At 37.8% G+C, this 20006-nt stretch overlaps 2 protein-coding genes across 16 annotated transcripts in view; one reads left to right on the forward strand and one right to left on the reverse strand.

Moving 5' to 3' along the window:
- prkcbp1l (protein kinase C binding protein 1, like) overlaps window positions 1-19864 on the reverse strand; it is a 34433-nt gene extending 14569 nt beyond the window's left edge. The window contains exons 1-11 of one of the 15 annotated variants that reach the window (XM_067446605.1): window positions 19725-19848; window positions 16385-16431; window positions 9189-9259; window positions 8606-8766; window positions 6704-6925; window positions 2562-2675; window positions 2344-2436; window positions 2062-2149; window positions 1919-1974; window positions 699-776; window positions 412-527 (exon numbers count right to left, since the gene is read on the reverse strand). In XM_067446605.1, coding sequence (XP_067302706.1) covers window positions 412-527; window positions 699-776; window positions 1919-1974; window positions 2062-2149; window positions 2344-2436; window positions 2562-2675; window positions 6704-6925; window positions 8606-8766; window positions 9189-9259; window positions 16385-16431 — 1046 coding nt within the window. In that variant the 5' untranslated portion in view covers window positions 19725-19848. Of the gene's footprint in view, window positions 1-411; window positions 528-698; window positions 777-1918; window positions 1975-2061; window positions 2150-2343; window positions 2437-2561; window positions 2676-6703; window positions 6926-8605; window positions 8767-9188; window positions 9260-12671; window positions 13214-15094; window positions 15208-15376; window positions 15518-16384; window positions 16432-17119; window positions 17208-19724 lie in introns of those variants that run through there. The other 14 variants (XM_067446606.1, XM_067446610.1, XM_067446604.1 and 11 more) reach the window with 14 other exon arrangements.
- slc16a7 (solute carrier family 16 member 7) overlaps window positions 19369-20006 on the forward strand; it is a 219435-nt gene continuing 218797 nt past the window's right edge. The window contains exons 1-2 of the mRNA XM_067446620.1: window positions 19369-19476; window positions 19682-19917. Of these exons, the coding sequence (XP_067302721.1) occupies window positions 19433-19476; window positions 19682-19917 (280 nt within the window). The 5' untranslated portion in view covers window positions 19369-19432. The remainder of the gene's footprint in view (window positions 19477-19681; window positions 19918-20006) is intronic.

The raw sequence follows: 20006 nt of genomic DNA on the forward strand, positions 1-20006 counted from the left end.
CAACATTAATAATAGTAATGCATATTAATTGAGCAGCAAATCCACATATTAGAAAGCGTATGTATGCATCTGAAAAGTCTCTAATATAAACCATTAATTTGTTTTATCAATACAACTATATGAACCCATTTTAAAAACATAACATTAATGTCTGCAAACTTCTATAAACAAACTGTAGCAAAGAATCGGTTAACGAATTGTTATGTATAGTTTGCTAGTTAAAATCAGAAGTTAAGTTTAAATCAGAAATGCTATTACAATACGTCACACCCTCAGGTCACAAAACATAAGTAATGGTGTTTAGGAACGAGCCAAATAAAACGCTAACGTTTTATATTGGTAACAAAATCATAGCCATCATGTAAATATTCAATATACTGAGCTAAGTAAATACAAGAGTAATGGGCTCACCTGTCATGCTGGCCAAAGAACCGTGCGTCCACCTGACCGTCCTTTTCTCTCAGGGCTTTAGCAGGCCAGAAGGGAAAACCTTTCAGTTTGGCCCACACCAGAGGGTGAGGCTGAGACTACATGAAAACAACACATAACAAACATGACCATTAGCTACACTTGAAATTTAGCCCAGATATTGACTGGCTGGTTTTTAAAGACATTACATAAAGCAGCTTGATATAAGGAGCTAGTAGTCACAAATGGACAATATATATATTTAAAAAAAAGAGAGATCATCCTCTTACACAAGGTTCACAGAACCAGTTGTCCCTCTTCTGACAGGCAGACAGGTAGCACTCTGGACAAACTTCAATTTCATTCATCTGTGTATGATTTATAGATAGCGTGATGATGATTATAGATAATGAGGCTGCATTAAATTAATTCAAAGTGGCAGTAAAAACATTTGTCACAAAGGATTTAAATTAAAGGTCCCAAGGCATGGATTCTTTTATTATTTTATAATGTTTCCTGAGGTGTACATTTATTGTTAAGTATGGTTTTTACATCAAAAAATGTCATATTTTAGTATTTTCAATACAGATATTAGCCACTTGTACCGAGTTGTTGAGAGCGCAGGTTTATTTTGTTTGTATCTGAGAGCTCTGAATAAACACTAGTGAACTAGCAACGTTACTTCTCTCATTAAATGCTTTCACCACAATAACTAACAACAAACACGACATCGACATGAATACAGTAAGAGCTCCTGTTATAACGGCAGTTTGGACAAGAGTGCACTGCAGATATATGTGTGATTGACTGATCTGAACATTATAAAGAATGTTCTTTGATTGTTTCTCTCTGTAGTTTAATCATTTAAATAACAGATTTGTTTCATGCTTCTAACAGAAACGATGTGAAGTTGATGGTTTTAGTAACTGGCTTGATTCACCGATGCATCAAGAAGGCCAGCTGCAGGACTGACAGTATTAAACTATATAGAAAGATATTCTGTGTGAACTTGAATGATTAGCTACACATCAGAACTCACTGATCCCAGATCAGGCATTAATGAACACTGTTAGGAAGCAGAGGAAGGGGAGGAAACCTTTCCTGGTATGACGTCATAACAGGAGAATTCAAGATCAGCTCGTCTGGGCTCTCATTTTCTCAAAGGCAGAGAAAGACAGCCAGAACTCGGTTTACACCAATCAAAATTTATGGCCACTTGGGGACAATATTCAGGCTAGGGGAACTCATATTAATGTTGAAAATGTCATGCCATGGGACCTTTAAATCCTGTTCTTTTGAACTTTCTATTCATTAAAGAATCCAGAAAAATAGCAGTTTACACAAAAATATTAAACTGTTTTCAACAGTGATAATGCTAAGAAATGTTTCTTGAGCAGCAAATCAGCACATTAGAATGATTTCTGAATGATCATGAACCCACAACTTTTGAATGGTAAATAAGCTTTTATAGAACTCATTTCATATGTTATATGGATATTAGACTACTCACTTCATGTTCACAGATCTTGACAATAACTTTAGCAGTCGCTGTTAGCTTGTGGTTCCCTGAAAAAGAGCCATTTAGACTTCATGAATGATTGTACTGATGAGAGTAAAGATACAAGCACATTGATTTCATAGACCAGCACTAACCTCCATTATAAATGATACAGTTGTGTAGAATCCATTTCACGTCAGCCAAAAATGCTTCTGTGCAACCATACATTTTCTTCTTGATATTCTACAGACACATATATTTGTCAGTTAAAGTATTTCTTTTTTACGTTTAGGCACATGCAGGGGCCTCAAAATACAAACATTTTGAAGTTTATTAGGTTTTACATGATAAATAAACAGATATACTCTTTGAAGACAAAAAAATATCAGTAATACGGAAAAAAATAACACTTGTAATACAGAATACATATTATTTACCTTCTCTAGAGTGCACAGGTCCATTGGGTGAAATATATATTCGGCATAATCTGGGTGCTGCTCCAGGGACACTGGCTTCTGAAACGGCTCAGTCTGCAAGATTAATCATTCATAAAGATACGCCGCAAGGGTTGAATCAGTCACATGAAAACCAATACCTTCATAATGAAAATATGGAGCCATTAAGTAAATTGTGAGGGATGTGGTATTTGACTCACCCCTGGCTGCTTCATCTTCTGCAGAGCGAACTTCAGCAGATAGGACAGCTGCTCTAAGTTCAGCATGGTCATAGCTTTGCTCTGAGTCTCTATGCATTCAGCCACCGTTATTTTCTGAAGTAGAGAGTGAAATGACTGTACTATATACACATATCACACACAAACAAGCACTCACACTGCAGGTTTCAAAATGCAGAAGTTAATTATATTGTCCATTTAGCCTGATTTAATGAAATGTATTATATATATATATATATATATATATATATATATATATATATATATATATATATATATATATATATATATATATATATATATATATATATATATATATATACATACATACATACATACACATATATATATATATATATATACATACACACACACACACACACACACACACACACACACACACACACACACACTCAAAGGACTATTAGGAACACCTTTTCAATTTCTCATTAATGCAATTATCTGATCAACCAATCACATGGCAGTTGCTTCAATGCATTAAGGGATGTGGTCCTGGTCAAGACAATCTCCTGAACTCCAAAATGAATGTCAGAATGGAAAAGAAAAGTTATTTAAGCAATTTTGAGCGTGGCATGGTTGTTGGGGCCAGACGGGTCGGTCTGAGTGAGTATTTCACAATCTGCTCAGTTACTGGGATTTTCACGCACAACCATTTCTAGGGTTTACAAAGAATGGTGTGAAAAGGGAAAAACATCCAGTAAGCGGCAGTCCTATGGGCCAAAATGCCTTGTTGATGCTAGAGGTCAGAGGAGAATGGGCCGACTGATTCAAGATGACAGAACAGCAACTTTGACTGAAATAACCACTCGTTATAACCGAGGTATGCAGCAAAGCATTTGTGAAGCCTCAACACGCACAACCTTGAGGCGGATTGAGGCTACAACAGCAGAAGACCCCACCGGGTACCACAACTCCACAACAAATAGAAAAAATAGGCTACAGTTTGCACAAGCTCACCAAAATTGGACAGTTGAAGACTAGAAAAATGTTGCCTGATCTGATGAGTCTCGATTTCTGTTGAGACACTTAGTTGGTAGAGTCAGAATTTGGGTTAACAGAATGAGAACATGGATCCATCATGCCTTGTTATCACTGTACAGGCTGGTGGTGGTGGTGTAATGGTGTGGTGGATGTTTTCTTGGCACACTTTAGGCCCCTTAGTGCCAATTGGACATCATTTAAATGCCACGGCCAACCTGAGTATTGTTTCTGACCATGTCCATCCCTTTATGACCACCATGTACCCATCCTCTGAAGACTACTTCCAGCAGGATAATGCACCATGTCACAAAAGTTCAAATCATTTCAAATTAGTTTCTTGAACATGACAATGAGTTCACTGTATTAAAATGGCCCCCACAGTCACCAGATCTCAACAAGTCTTCGCTGCAGCCTGAAGCACGATGACGTACTGGATCAGATCCAACACGTACTGGACGCGCATGTGCGGTGGTTTCATTCACAATTCGATGACGTCATATATGCATGAGCAGTAGAGTTTGATGCACAGTTAAGAGTTTTGCTGGATAGATAAATACTCAAACCACTCGTGCAAAAATAATGATTAATAACATGCTCACGTCATAAGGACACACGTTTTGCATTTTCCCCTGAATGTGTAGGCTTCTGGTATTTTAAGTTCTTTACAGATCCTGTTGCATTGTACCTTGAGGATTAACATTACAGAGACAATTACATTTCCTTCCACTCAACAGCAAATATGTCTAGAAAATATTAAAATTTTAACTGTTTTGCATGCATGTACAGCAAAACTATGATAATTTAAGCATCACATTTATGAAAAGATGATTTATTCATCTATAATTACTTAATACTATTTATCAGTAATACAACTACACAGGTTAGATCATCTATATACCATATTGATCATACATGTCACTTAAGACCAGCGCATACACATTATAAGTTAACAGAGATCGGTATGACGTCGCCAAAACGATCCACCATCCAGTACGTATTGGATCTATCCAGTAACGTCATCCTGCTGCAGGCTGCAGCAAGGGGTGTCTCGATCTCAACCCAATAGAGCATCTTTGGGATGTGGTGGAAAGAGAGCTTCGTGCCCTGGATGTGCATCCCACAAATCCCCATCAACTGCAAGATGCTATCCTATTACTATGGGCCAACATTTCTAAAGAACGCTTTCAGCACCTAGTTGGAACCAATGCGACGTAGAATTAAGGCAGTTCTGAAGGCGAAAGGGGGTCAAACACAGTATTAGTATGGTGTTCCTAATAATCCTTAAGTTTTGTGTGTGTATATATATATAATTCTTGGAAAGAACTGTTTCCAAATTAGGAGTGTAAAAATGCATTGAAGCTATTTTAAGTTATAAACACGAAACTTCATGAAATCTGAATTTTGGTCACAACAAACATTTCTGGTATGTCACATCTAGTGTTCCAAAACCTAGTGAGTTTGCTGTCTACATGTCTTGCTCCTATCATGGGTAGCATCCTAACTCTAGAATGCAACAGTCGGGTTCAGCAAGGAACATTTTCATTAAGTTTCTCTATAGGGAAACTGAATTTTAATGATAACCTATAAACCCTTAAAGACAGCATTACTGGGATCAACAAGGTTGTTAATCGATAGTATTTGCTTCAGAAGAAAGATTCAGCACGCATTATTTTAACTTAGTTTTAAAATACCAGTGTTTAACAGCAACATTTGTGGTGAAAAACTGCATTACCCATGATGCTGTACAGAAAATTCCACCAAACAACCTCAAGTTGAAAACAAGCAAAGCGTGCCAAAAGATCTTGTTAGCGTCGCCCACTCCCATGAAGCACCTCAAATGATGTCTGACTAAATACTATGGCAACACCACTGAAAAAGTGAGTGGGCTCTAATGCACTATTATGCAACCTCTTAAATGACTAGGGGTGTAACGATAGCCTCGTGTCACGTCACGGTACAATCTTATTGCGATACGCCAAGACACATGGTAAAATGTTACAAAAAAAATGTACTGTTGATTAAAATGCTAAATTTGGTATTACATTGGGGGTGGAAATGAATAGGCTTGGACTTGGTGCTGGTAACACAATGCAAAGGAAAATTATGACACCAGAATAAAAATATGAATTTATATTTTTTTACAAATTATTTTATTATTTGAATTATTTTAGACGAATATGCTGCACTCTGTCACTGACTTATTTTTAAAATAATGTAGGCCACTTTTCACTGGTAAAATAATTTAGCATAATCAGTACCCACAAATATTTCCACATTGCATTATTATACATTATATATAGAAGTTTAATGAAGTACTGACATTAAAACTGTAAACTTGAATTTTTTCACATTCATTTTAATTTGGGTGAACTATACACAATTTGCCACTATCCATGATACATGTTGCATTTTTGTATTGTGATATATTGACACGATCTGTTACACCCCTATATTTGACTGATATCAGACACTACATAGACAAAGCGTGAGAGATTTTTGCCTCAGTGACTGCAGTAGAGTTTAAGGTTAGCATGTCATTAAAATAACACCACACTAATACTCAACCTGATAAGCATAATAAATAGCACACTCAAAAATTTAACTTAACGATTAAACAAAAATGTTAAGATTTTTTTTAAACTTTCCAATACAGACAGAAATATGTTTATTTATAATCAACATTTATTGCGACTCGTCCTGCTATTTACAGGACCTACTAATTAAAGGAAACTGCGAAAATGTGTTTCAGCCAAAATGTGGTTTCTGAAAGGTATAGTTTAGCCTTTGGAACACAAAAGATGATATTTTGAAGAATGTTGGAAAAAGACCAAAAAACATTCCAGGCCATTGACTTTCTTCTCCCCGGAAGAAAGTCATTTTTGGGTGAACTATCCCTTTAGGGCAGTATAATTTTGTCTGCTTTGTGAAACAAAGAAAAAAAAAGTGTGCCTGCACTTCAAAATAAGTAGGCAGCTCATTAGGTTTTGGAACATATCTTAGGTTTCCATATGACCCTTTTATGGACATGATTTATAGCTATACAAGCAGCTTTTCATGTTCTGAACATATTTAAGAACAGTCACATAGCTTGACTAATCCAGACACAGTACAGTCCTCAGTACCTCGCACTCTGGACAGAACCAGTCGCCCTCAGGCTCTCCGGACAGTTTGAGGCACTTGGCGTGGTAGACGCGAGGGCAGAGCTCACAGCAGAGCACCTGGCCCTCGCGGTGACACACCCAGCAGTAGAAGTCATTCCGCCCGTCCTGCGGTACAACATCAACAGGGTCTGTGGTGAGTGCGGGCTGCTTGACATAGTAAAAGGGACCATGTCTAAGCTCACACTGAAATGCAGGCAAGAGAGACAGGGCAAGGGGTCAAATCACAAGCCACAACACTCGCAGGGGAAATGTAGCAAGGAACTGCAATAAATCAAGCACGGACAGGTAAGCAATCACATGACCACTGGGTCAAAAGCGGCACATTGGGAAGACACTGTGTAGGATTTCAATTCATATTGGTGTAAACACACTACATGACTCATGTGTGAACTGAGAAACTCGTGGTGTCTGAGATCAAGTGTGTTTTGCCGGGATTGGAATGAAATCCTAAATTACCATCAGATGCCAAATACAGATTAGCAGGATCATGGGACAGTGGGGCAAAAGATACTTTAGACAACGTTTTGATGGATAATGAAACATCATAAATGACAGCTAATTATTAGTGTTCAAAGTTATTAATTAATTTAAATTTGCTTGGTATTTTCACATAATGCCAATAAGCAAATCTACATTTGGCATCTTTTATGAATCATTGTTCATATGTACTGCAACACATTACCACAAAGATGGCACAGCATTCAATAAAATCAGTGCACTTGATTTTTTAGTTGTAATAAAGTGAAAGTGGGCCCAAAAAAGAAGCATTTGGACACTTATGTACAATTGATGTTTGCAAACAAATTATTGGTTATGAAAGCTAGAGCTACTTCCCTTTGTGCTATTTTTGACATGACATTTAACCAGCTGGTAACCACAGGTGTGGTTCATCACATTAACTATGAACTGCTGTTGTTTAAAAGTTTGGGTTCAGTAAGATTTATTTTAAAAAAGAAATAAGGAATCCTATTCATGGAAGATTCCTGAAAAAAAATCATGTATTTTTATTTTATTTGAAGATGCTTTACCAGCACAGGAATAAATTAAACTTTAAAATACATTACAATGGGGGGAAAACAGCCATTTTAAACTGTAATATTTCCCAATATTACAGTTTGATCAAATAAAGAATGATAGTGTACATTAAGTGATAACCAGAAAGTGTCAACACACTTGCCTGCATTATAATTAGTTTATCATTTAAAACAGGATGTTCTTTGAGTAAACACTACTTGGTTTGATATTTTATTCTCTAATATGGATTGTTCACTCAAAAATTGTAATAATAATTTATTCACCCTCATGTCATTGGAAACCTATATGGCTTTCTTTCTTCTGTGCAACACAAAATAAAATATATTTTTGAGCGATGATGTTGGGACTTTTATTGTGTGGGCAAAAACAGTTGAAACATTCTTTGAGATATCTTCTTTTGTGTTCATAGAAGAAAGTAATATTTGGAACAGCGTTTTTAATTTTGGGGTGAACTATCCCTTTAAGTATGCCTGTAGTGTCCAAATGCTTTTTGAGTCCACCCTATTGCTTACAGGACAGAAATCCCCACAAGGGGTCGACTTTGTTCATGCAAATCAGTAAAAGCATTCGGCCCCTTTGAACGGCCAGTGTTTTATCACTGAAAACTGCACATTGAATAGAAATTTTAATCAATCACACAGATTTACAAGCCACAATCAATCCTGATTATTTAATTTGGCCATTCAAACAGAAAATGTAAAAGGACACAGGAAGAGGCATGTTTGACTTACACATATTTTTTAAATTTAGCATTTGGGGAAATAAAACAGCTCAAACCAATTAAAATTAGACAAAAGGACATCAGGATGAGCCAGTGAGGGAACATACTTGGTCTTTATTGGTGTTGATTAATCCTGGTTTCTTCTTCTTCTTTATGGGACTCGGTGACGTGTCAGAGGGAGAGTGTCCATTGGAGGAATGTGGAGGACTAGGTGCTTTCCTCTTCTGCGCAGTCGGCGCCTGCTCCGCTGATCCTAGATCAGGGACTGCTAGCAAGAGAAACACAGCTGCTTCATTATGCAAAGCCCACATGGATAATACAACACCTCACCCAGCCTGGCCTGTGAATGTGACCTTTTCAAAGCATCAACAACACAGGCCGCCATTGACCTCCATGCACAAAGAGACCTGTCTTTTATGCACATCTTCAAGAATAAAACAACCTACTCTGACTAACCTACTTACAATCAGTTGCCATTATGAAAGAGGAAATTAGGTTGCATGCCATATTTGATGTGGCTCAGATTAAAAGTGTGACTTGCTTTTTATTTATTTCAAGATTTCAACACTCACAATCTATATTTGGAGTCTGTTATGTAAGATTAAAGCATGACAAGAAATGCTAAGTCAGTTCATACAAAAAAAGATTCTAAATGTTGAAATAAAAAAACGATCAAAGAAAAACAAATACCTTTGGGTGGCATGGACACCTCCATCCCATCAACAGCATCGGACTCCGTCTTTATTTCCTCCACAGCCAAACTAAATGAAGAGCAAAAGAAAATGCTGGAATAAGACACTGAAATCTCATGAGGTCTCCCCCTGAGATAAAAGACTTGGATGATGTAATCTAATCTCCAGAGTTATGTTGTTGTTGCTCATAGCAATAGTTCTCCATTCCACATCTGAACCACCTTTACTTGGGCAAGAAGACCCTTGCATGAGTATTGCTTTGTCTGAACTCTGCTGTAACCTAGCATTGGCCTGCAGAGTGAATTTAAATGAGGATATAAAGAGGTTTAACCTTACGAGGTAAACACGTCTGATTGAGAAAGTGCGAGGCATAAACTCTCTCTGTGTGTCTAGTAATAGACCAAAACCTCCCTCAGATGAACCAAACACGTTCATGGGGAATACCGCCGTGAATAGGTCTACTCACTGGGGATTACGGCGGAGACGTCTGCTGAGCACCGGAGAGTGTCTTTAATTCAGACTTATTAGTCTACTTCTTGTCTGAGAGGATTTTGCCTCGTCCAAGTTCAGGCATAATCGCTACTAAAATACCATCAGCTATTGACATGGAGACATTCAAAATGTGCCCAATAATGCAGCAGTATTTACATATTACCTTATGTTCAGACATTTAAAAATGTAAACAATTTCAAGTTGTCATTATCAGTATGTTTGCATCTTAAAATTGTGTAAAAAGAATGAAAAAATGAATTTGCTGTGACAAAATGACTGGACATAGTAAATGGTTAAAGAGTTTTAGCCAGAACAGGTGAGTTCCGGTAGGGCTGGACGATTGTTTCAACATCGACGTCACAATGTGCGCATATTCCCAGCATAGGATGTGCGATGTCAGGCAAATAGAGATAGTAGTTGATCTGTATGGACCAGGACCCATGGTTCAGATGTGATTTGCAGATTAATTTGACATTTTAACCATCATAGAGTGAAAGTTTATCATTTTTATGTTAAAGTCCTGTCAGTTTAAACATTCAAGTGAGTTTAAAGCATGTGCAAGTGCAAGAAGACGTGAAAGAGAACTCAATCCGTAACTTGTCTTGCCCGCAATTTATTTTAATTATTGAATTATCCTTACATATTTTAATTGAACAATCCTTAATCAATTATTCAATTAAAACATGAGGATTATTCAATTTAATTTGAAGGAATTTTACAATTAATTGAAATGCTGAATCTTTAAAGGCCCCCTGAAATCAAAATCAAGTTTTTTAGTTTTTAGTATGATTAAGGTCTCCAAATTTCTAGTGACTGTTCACATCTACATTTTTCAGTTGGCCAAATAGAATTTCTGTGAAATGAGGCAATTTAATTCACAGAAATTCAATTTGGCCAACTCAAACATTTAAATGTGAAAATTTTCGATTGGAGACCTGATTTTTTTTCCCAGTGTATGAATAAGCTGGTGTGTTCAAAAAAAAAAAAACATTTAGGATATATAAGCATTCAAAACTTTCACTTCCACTAAAATAGAGCACAGATTTTTATGACATCACCACGGGCTTCTCATCAGAACTTCTGTCCAATCAAATGCTCTAGAATGTAAAGTGTCCCTCCCCCAAAATAGACGCTACAGCTAGTGCTGAAATCCGTCACTTGTTCACACATTTACTATTTTCTACATGGTGAATGGCACTATATATTGGATATGTAACGATTCAGTGTTAATACGCTTTCAATTGAGGCGAATGCAGCGTGCACCACATCTGCTCCGGTCCAGAGACACGAGAACATAAAGCGGACCATATGCGCAAGGCATGTTGACAAGACAACAAAACATATTGGACCCATTTGAATTCTGCAAAGAATGCTGTATTTTAAAGCAATATGGAGATTAGAAACAGTTAGAGATTAGGAGGAAACAAAGACTGTGATATAAATTAAAGGCTATTAGCTGTTTTTAAAAAGGGGAGGAGCTGCTTGATATGTCCCACGCTGTCTTACTGTTTTATGACGGCACGCAAACACCAAATTCATTTCTCATCTTTTTGTGCTTGAAAGGATGAACACAAAAACACAATATTGTCAAAATGCCTGTTTGGAAATAAAAAGCATGATGCAGCGACTTCCAACAGAAGCACAAAAAGCAATTTTCCACCTGAATACTTCTGCAGAGTATGAACATCTAATAGAAACCAACAGCTCATAGACTCAAGATGTACAGCGATTTAACCACTGTCAGTTTAAATGCGGTTTAACATTATTGTGTCTTACAAAATCAATGTTAATTTTTTTTTTTTTTTACATAAATTCATGCTCAAGTTTCTTAAATATGGCGCAATACTTGCAAATAAATATATACTGTACCAAACTTAACATTTGATCATGCAGTGCTATATCATCTAATATTATTATTTAACCAAAATGTAACATCTATGAACAAACTAAGGTAACAAAAAGGATGTTATGCATCCGGCGGTAATGGAATCTGCTAAAATACATCTTACAATTAACAAGTTAATGAAAATATACTGATAGTTCACCCAAAAATGAAAATTCTGCCATCAATTACTCAGCCTCATGTTTTTCCAAACCCGTAAGATTTTCGTTCATCTTCGGAACACAAATTTAAGATGTTTTTAAAATCTGAGGTTTCTGTTCCTCCACTGAAAGTCAACGCAACAACCACTTTGACGCTTCAAAAAGTTCATAGAGATCGTAAAACTAATCCATATGAATTGAGTGGTTTAGTCCAAATTTTCTGAAGAGACTCAATCGCTTTTTGATGATGAGGTTTGGTTGAGCGTCTGTTCATGTTCGCTGACCAATGTTTATATGTGAATAAAAGCCCATATTAAATATTTTCAGCGTAAGAAGCCAGAATTAATTTTTTGGGGTGAACTAAGCCTTTAAGATTTAAACAAGGACAACAAAAAAAGAGGTGAATACTTCACTGAACACAAGCACACATTTCTTGACCACAATGAGGCCTTATTCACCCCCATAAAGGGGTAACCCACTATGGTCAATCAATCAACAAAAACCCTCTCAACCACAAGGGTAGGATGGAAATGACGGGTACCAAACAGAATCATGTAAATGAAAGGTGAAAGAAAAGAGGCGGTCCAGGGTCTACAGCACAAACAAAATCCTACAACGATGAGGCCTTGGTCCTAGTCTTTGTGCAGAAGAAAAGAATAGAAAAGATTAGAAACTGGCAACGGTTCTCCATTACATGAGGTCAGGATTAGGACCTGTGTTGTGAACGAGCACGAATGAGAGGATTGATCGTCAGGCCATGATGAGGCCTTAGTCTTTCACTAATTCTCATTCACGGGGCCCACGGCTTGACATCGTAGAAAATAAATCCATGTACTTTCACTGTTTAGATATTCAGAGACTTCCTTCATCAGGACAATAAAAAGGAATACTCATCAAATAAGTCCAAATTGGCAAATAACCTTCCATAGCAACGAATAAAACTCACCTTTCTCACAAGAAAATATTCCAGGTTGTGCTGAAAAATCATAAATAATCTGCAGAGTATGTCAGAAACGAGAGTAATGACATTAGTCTGGAGAATGAATATCCGTTTCAGCAAACTTGAATTAGACATATGATGTCTAAGGTGGGAAATGCACATCTATGCATGTAGCCAAGGGCCTGAAGGCTCTCCATATTTGACTTTAATATGAGGCTGAAAGAAGCCGCATGGATGTTTTTTCACATTAGGGCCACGTCAGAAAATCCCGTCCACCAGGCCTGTCTTTTCCTGCTCGCTTTAGAAAGGTCAAGCCAACTGTGTGGCTGAAAATCCAGATCACTACACTGAAATCAAAGAAACAGGAAGTCCTGAAGCTGATCAGATGAAAAGAGAAAGAAAACCACCGCTCTGCAACCAAACCGGCCTCCAAAACGGGATCTTCGTGAACAATCTGAGCAGAGAGACAATCAGAGGTCCTCGCAAACAGACCAAATAAAGAGAAAGGCAGCTGTGAATGTGGAGATAACTGGTCAGAGTGAGCCGAGGTCTTTTTTTCTCTCTTCGCAGGAAATGAGAGTGCCTCCCTTCCCCCACCGCTCTGCTCGAGCTCCCCTTCCCCCCTCCCTCTAGGCCAGAGACGCGGGCTCTGGCACGTCCATGGCACAGGAGCTTACAGTAAACAGGGAGAACGAGAGAAACCATTGCATGTAGGTCAGTCTCAAGAGCCACAGCTGAGAAAAACAAGTGAACCGGCAATGCACCTGAGTATCAACATGCAAACAAACGTTTTATCATTCAGACAAGGCAAACCTTCCTCCCAGATTGTGCTCTTGGGCCGTTAAAGTGAGCAGCTACTTGCTTCGTGGTTGCTTTGTGAATCATATCAAGGGTAGGCAGTGACTGTACAAGGACACCGTCGTTTCCTGTCACAGATGTCGATATGATTTGACTTTTTATGTCGCTTTTTGCTGATATGCCACAGGCAAAATAACCTCGTCAAAACCACTGCAGGTCATTTCCTCCGAACGGCACAAAGCCAATCACCACAATCCTTTTACAATGTTGTTTTCTTGACAAGAATTCCAATCGCAGTGGCATAATCTTTTACTGATGTAAAACACACCAGCCATTTTCCCATAAAGAGAAGCTAGGCTAACATTATGAAGATCTGGACGACTATATTGTGCATGCAATTAAATTAATTGTTCATAATTACAACATCTAATTCGGGAACCATTTGTTGTTTGATAAACAGGTGAAATACGATACGTACTGGAAGGGGTTTTTTGAAACGCAGCCATAAATATCATTAGAAAGGCCAAGGATCCGTTGGGAATGCGACAGGGGGCTTTTTAGTCCCTGGTGGTTTGCGCTCGCTTGTTTTGTCTTAGGGAGCAGCTGTGTGTGTATGTGGTGGTGGTGCTATTTTATTGTTAACTTCACCATAAATCTCTAAAGAAACTTAGGAGGAGATGAATAATAGGCAAAAAGATGATCTCTAGGGAGATGAATAATATGCAGATATCTAAACAATCTTCTTGAAAGAACGTCACAGCCTTCTCTATGACAAGAATCGGTTTTCTTTTTATACAATTTAGCTTTAAAAAAAAAAAATTACATGCATTTCAAAAGAATTCAACAGTAATGCTGACATAACAATGATGTGCATGCGCAATAGTGCAATGCCACACAAAAAAAACCTCTGCTCACAAAGGAAATGAAAGCAGACTATAATTCTGATCAACTCAATGCCTATTTTTCCCATTGTGGCTGTCTGCACATAATACATGTTACAGTATGTGTTCTAATCACTGGCCTAAGGAACAAAATGACTTTTCTACATGATTTGTATGAAGCTGTTAAATTCCTTTTCCAAGAATAATCCATGCTTGAAAAAGCTAGATGCTTATGACAAAATGGTGTCTCATATCGTTTATAAACTCATACTCCCACTCACAATGTGACTGACTGTAAACAATGACAGCAAAAAAACATGCAAATGTCCACAGTGACCAATTATTTTCTTAAGGATGTGCTCAAAAACAGCACAGAAAGTAGCTGTAATCACTAGCTAAATAAAAAAGCGACAATGTCGTCTAACGCCCCTCCTGAAGCTAAAACTATAAACTGGAAATATGAAATAAACACGAATGCCACTGAAAAATGTGCTCTCCGTCCCTCATTGGCAGATCACGTCCTGAATTACCCATCCTGCCCCTGTGTAAAATGACCACAGCTGGGGCTCTCAGCTCTCTAATAGGGCCCTAACAGATGCCTCCATTTTCTGTGGCGTGGCTTGTGACACAAACAGACAATGGGACAGGCAATCAGCTTAAAAAAGTACATTACCCAAGCACCCCACCCCCTTGTCATCCACCCCCCTACGTGGGACAGATCAACATCTACAGAAATGAATGTCACTCAGCTGTTTGCCAGTTCAGCAATGAGTGATAGCTGACTTCGTTTGCCATGAAACCATGTGATCGAGCAGCACACAGGCCAAAGCTCAGGAGAGGGAGAACGCCTGACCCCCCTTCTCTGGCCCTCTCCCCCACCTCCTTCCTCCTCTGCCCTGTTTTTCTGAGACACAGGCCTTTGCTAGGCCTCCCCAGTCACTGGAGAATCAAATCTGCAATTCACAGTGTTAGCAGTGGATGAAAACAGTACAATGACAAGAAAGGACAGACGTAATAAAACATCAGGCTTACCTCTGTGGATGCATGGCTGAAACAGTGTAATGTCAATACTTATAAAACATGGAGGACAGCCTCAGCCTTTAGACAAGGGAGGGCTCTCCTCTCCACACTCAGAGCTCAGGCCTGTGTGATCAGAGCAGGGCCGTGACTGGCTGCCCTCCCACTAGCAGGATGTAAGGCCTCGTCTGATTGGCCGAAGCGCTTCCTTAGTAATTATCTTTGTTCGGCACTGGCAGGATCAGCAGTGAGTGCGGGAAAGAGCACAGAGGAGAGGGAGAGAAAGAACTAGGCCTCCCTCACTCAAAAAACACGCTTGTTTGCACAGACACACTGCGAAATGGCAGCTAAATGTCCGTTAGCTGTGGATGTGAAGCAAACTGTGTGGGATTTCGCATTAGAGCTGTTGTTTGTCTCGGGTCTGTGTGGAGCCGTAGGCCTTTGTTTAATCCCTCCCCCCACCAGAGCCGGTTGAGTAATAGGAGACACTCCTTTAGTGAAAATGAGCCCTGAGCAAAAATAGTGCAGCCACCATAACTTCCTGTGCTTGAACTGCAACCGATTAATGAGCAATATGTAGAGCAGATACAGCATTCACTCTAAAATGAAAAATGCAAAGTACTTTGACATTATTATGTCAGTATCAGTGCAAAAACAAATGAACATTACATAATGAGTAATGTAGCGAAACGGACTGGATTAACTAAAACATTGAAGCACTTAAAAATTTGTATTATATTCAATGACAATAGTTTTCTGGGGGTGGGGCGTATGGCTATCATGGCTATCATGAATAATATATTTTCACATTCACAAAAGCAAAGGAGGTAGCTAGGTATATGCATTATATGTATCACAATATTGTGAGTGTTAAAATAAAATGATCTGAATCGTTACTGCATTAAGACACTGGTACATTTTAAAGTTAATCTAGTCGATGATTTAGTATGAATGTGTTTAGGCCTTCGCAGCAAAAGCTTCCACTAGGCCGCAAACAGCGCCGACTGCTCTCTTGACACTTACACAACACTGACATCCATTGGACAGACAGGGAACTGCATGACTCCCATCTGAAATCACACAACATAATCTTGAAAATCTTGTCTGCAGCAGTGTCTCCTTTTCTCTAAACTCTACACACAAAACAAGCACGCAACATGCAAAACATTATACATCTCTTGCAAAACTATTTTAACACTTCTAAAAAAATGTTTTTTGCACAGTAACTCGATACACAAAACTGATTTGCCATATACAGTATACACCAAACTACACAGACACAGATGTGAGTGTGACAAATATAAAACACTATTAGCTTGTCTTTTTCTTTTTCCGTGTGCAGAGGTTTGTCATAGCACTCACTCACAGGTGCACAAATATTCTGCACATTTGATGAACTTTACAGTTATGAACTGAATTGAATCAACATTGAACTCAAGGCCGTGACCATTTCTTGAACACTGGGGGGTCAATTTTTATAAAAGTGAAGGAAATTCTAGGTCTAATTCTAGTTTGGAAATAGGCTAATCATAATTTACAAAGTATATTTGCATTCAAATATCTTATTTGTATGCGTTATGTCAAAAACGTAAACGTTTCTTGTCTCGTCACACGCAGTAAGTCAATGACATGACTCACGTAAATGCAAATTTTCAACTCCAAACGGCCATATTTGAGAAATAAAGTCGAGTAGTTTGAGTGTTTTTTTAATCGTAAAACAGTTGACATGTATTAAATGTTTCGCTATTTACATCTTACCTCGCTCTCTTTCAAGTTCAACGATAACGATGACAGGCCAGTCGAGTTCGCGCTGGAATTCACCCTCTGTGCACAGTAAACCCCGCCTACTTTGATTTGATTAGTATAATTTTGACGTTGATGAGCGCTGTTATACCAATGAGGCCAATGAGGCAGACAGCCTAAAATCTCACATTAATCCAGAAAAAATGCATAACAAACAAATGGAGAATGAGGGGAAGACGTATATTTTATTCATACAGTAGGCCATGTCCTCCAAAGTGGACACAGGGACTATAAAATGACAATGTGATTTTTTTTCCCCTCTGGGTTTCATGATTATTATTTTTTAACCAAAATGTGTTTAAAGATAATTCTCAACTATGTAATGTTATGAATCACCATTTTACTTTATGCAATATGTGGCTAAAATAGCCAGGTTTTTCCATTTGATGTAGCCTACGCTGTATCAATATGTTTTTGGAGCAACATGTAATGAGTGTAATAATGGGAGTAGGCTAGTAGTTGGCAACATTTTCATTATAATATCTTATATTGTATAGGAACATTGAACTGATTTCCCTATTCACTTGCTGTCTCCCAAAATGCCTGATTTAACATGATTTAAGCAACAGTGCAAGAATTTCACAAATTGGGGAGGACAATTTAGCCATTTCTAATAATTAGGGGATAGCCTACTTGCCCCCCCCCCCCCCCCCCCATGTTTAAGGAGGTTAAAGACGTCTTAAACTGAATAATATACTATTGACTTGTTAGAGCTGCCAACAGAATTTTAATTTGTTGAAACAATTTTGTAGGACTATAAAGTGCTATAAAAATAAAGAGGACTTGACTTGCATGTGTTATCATCTACAAAAAGAACTGAAATGAAAAGCTGAACAACTATTTGTTTTACCCAGGCCTATTTAGGCCAACACTATGCATGGTATAAGACAATAATTTATTTTCTTTCACAAACTGACTTTCAATTTCTAAGTGAACAAATTAGGTGGCCTATAAGTGTTTTCACACATTGGCTGTAGAGGTAATCGGCAAATAAGTTTGGCATTGTGTTGTCCAAATGAAACGCGAATGTAGAACTGTGTTAGCACCTTGCAAAAAGTTTGTTTTTCAATTACAAACTAAATGTAAAGAAAATAATGAGTAGATGCACTTTAGTAGTTGTTGGTGTTTTTATGTTAATAATGTGTTGTTTTTTGTCTGTTGCCCGCTAAGTTCGAACTACAATGTTTTAAATACTCACAGATCCACTGGTCGAGGTGGGGGTGGGGGTGTGCATGACCACACTTTAAACCTCCATGAGACTATGGTTCATTTATAAATGACATAAAGAAAACTGCGTTTAAAAAAAAAAAAATATATATATATATTTTAAAGAATGTTGGTTATCTTCCTGGTTACCCAAAATATCTTCCTTTGTGTTTTTACAGTCTGTGGTTCAACAGAAGAAAGACACTCATACAGGTTTGGAACAGCTTGAGGGTGAGTAAGGATTATAGAATTTTCGTTTTTTGGTGAACTATCCCTTTAAACCAATACAGTTAAAATCTATTTGTTACTTGCTTGACATTTTTGGCAGCAAGGAAGTGGAAACATTTGCACGTCACATGCACCAGTATACTAGACCTACATTTATTTTAAAAAAAATTATAATAATGTAATTTTACATCCAAATGTGCTTTGGTCATTTTCAATGCACATTTTGTAAAAATACCTCAAAAACCAAAAAATGACATGCATAAATTACACAGTTCTTTTAGGGGATGTATAATTTTTTGGTGTAGCTGGCACTATTTTTATCCCTGGCAGGCAGTAGGCTATAATAGCCTTTGGGCCTGTGTTTTAGGCTGATGTTTGTATGCTTTATAGAAGAGTGGAAAAGCTATACATTTTCCAGAAAGCATTGATGATAATGACGGCAGTGCATTCGAAAATAAGGTCGTAGTATGAAAGGAAGAAGTTGAAGATCAAGGAGGATAGAAGCATAAGGGTGATGACAACACTGCATAAGAAGAGTCTTGTTGATTTTCACATTTGCAATACGATCATGGATTTTGCTTGGAATTCCAAGAAAGGAACAATTTCAAAGATTTGTGTATGCTTTTTGAAACACTAACTGATTTAAAATTATCTACTACTGCGAACTTTAATATCTGGTCAAATTTCATATAATCACACTTTCACTTTCTCTCTTTCTCTCTTTCTCTCTCTCTCTCTCTCTCTCTCTCTCTCTCTCTTTAAAAACGTAGCAAAGCTTTTCACGTGGTGAAGAATGAGACCTGATAAGAAGAAAAAAAAGAAAGAAAGCAGGGCATGTTGAACATTGCCAGCTGGAAGCGCGTTACTCATGGAGAGAGGTAAGGTCACTAATTGTGTGTCTTATAATTTGCAGACATTTATATATTTTTCATTTATACATTTATAAATATATAAATCAAATGCTTTGGGATTTATCAGATTTATCAGTAAACGGGTTAGTTCCTGAATGATTTCTGTAGTGAATGAGCAATGGTCTGTTCTGAACAGTATTAATGAAATCATGTGTTTTTTTTCCCCTTTTAGAGAGGAATTAAAACAAAACATGCCCCCATCAGATAGCACAAACCTGGGCTATACCCCTCCTGATGGCGGCTGGGGGTGGGCCGTGGTGTTTGGGTCCTTCATCTCCATCGGCTTCTCTTACGCCTTCCCCAAGTCTCTCACCATCTACTTTAAAGAAATCCAGGAGTATTTTTCCACCTCCTACAGTGAGATAGCCTGGGTCTCCTCCATCATGCTGGCTACCATGTATGCAGGAGGTTAGAAAGCATATTACTCAGCTTTGCATAATGATTTGATGGCACAATGATATGTATGCGAGTCATATTCACATGATTGCTTGGCATTT

Source organism: Pseudorasbora parva, chromosome 6, assembly GCF_024679245.1.
Source record: "Pseudorasbora parva isolate DD20220531a chromosome 6, ASM2467924v1, whole genome shotgun sequence".
NCBI classification, from domain to species: Eukaryota; Metazoa; Chordata; class Actinopteri; order Cypriniformes; family Gobionidae; genus Pseudorasbora; species Pseudorasbora parva.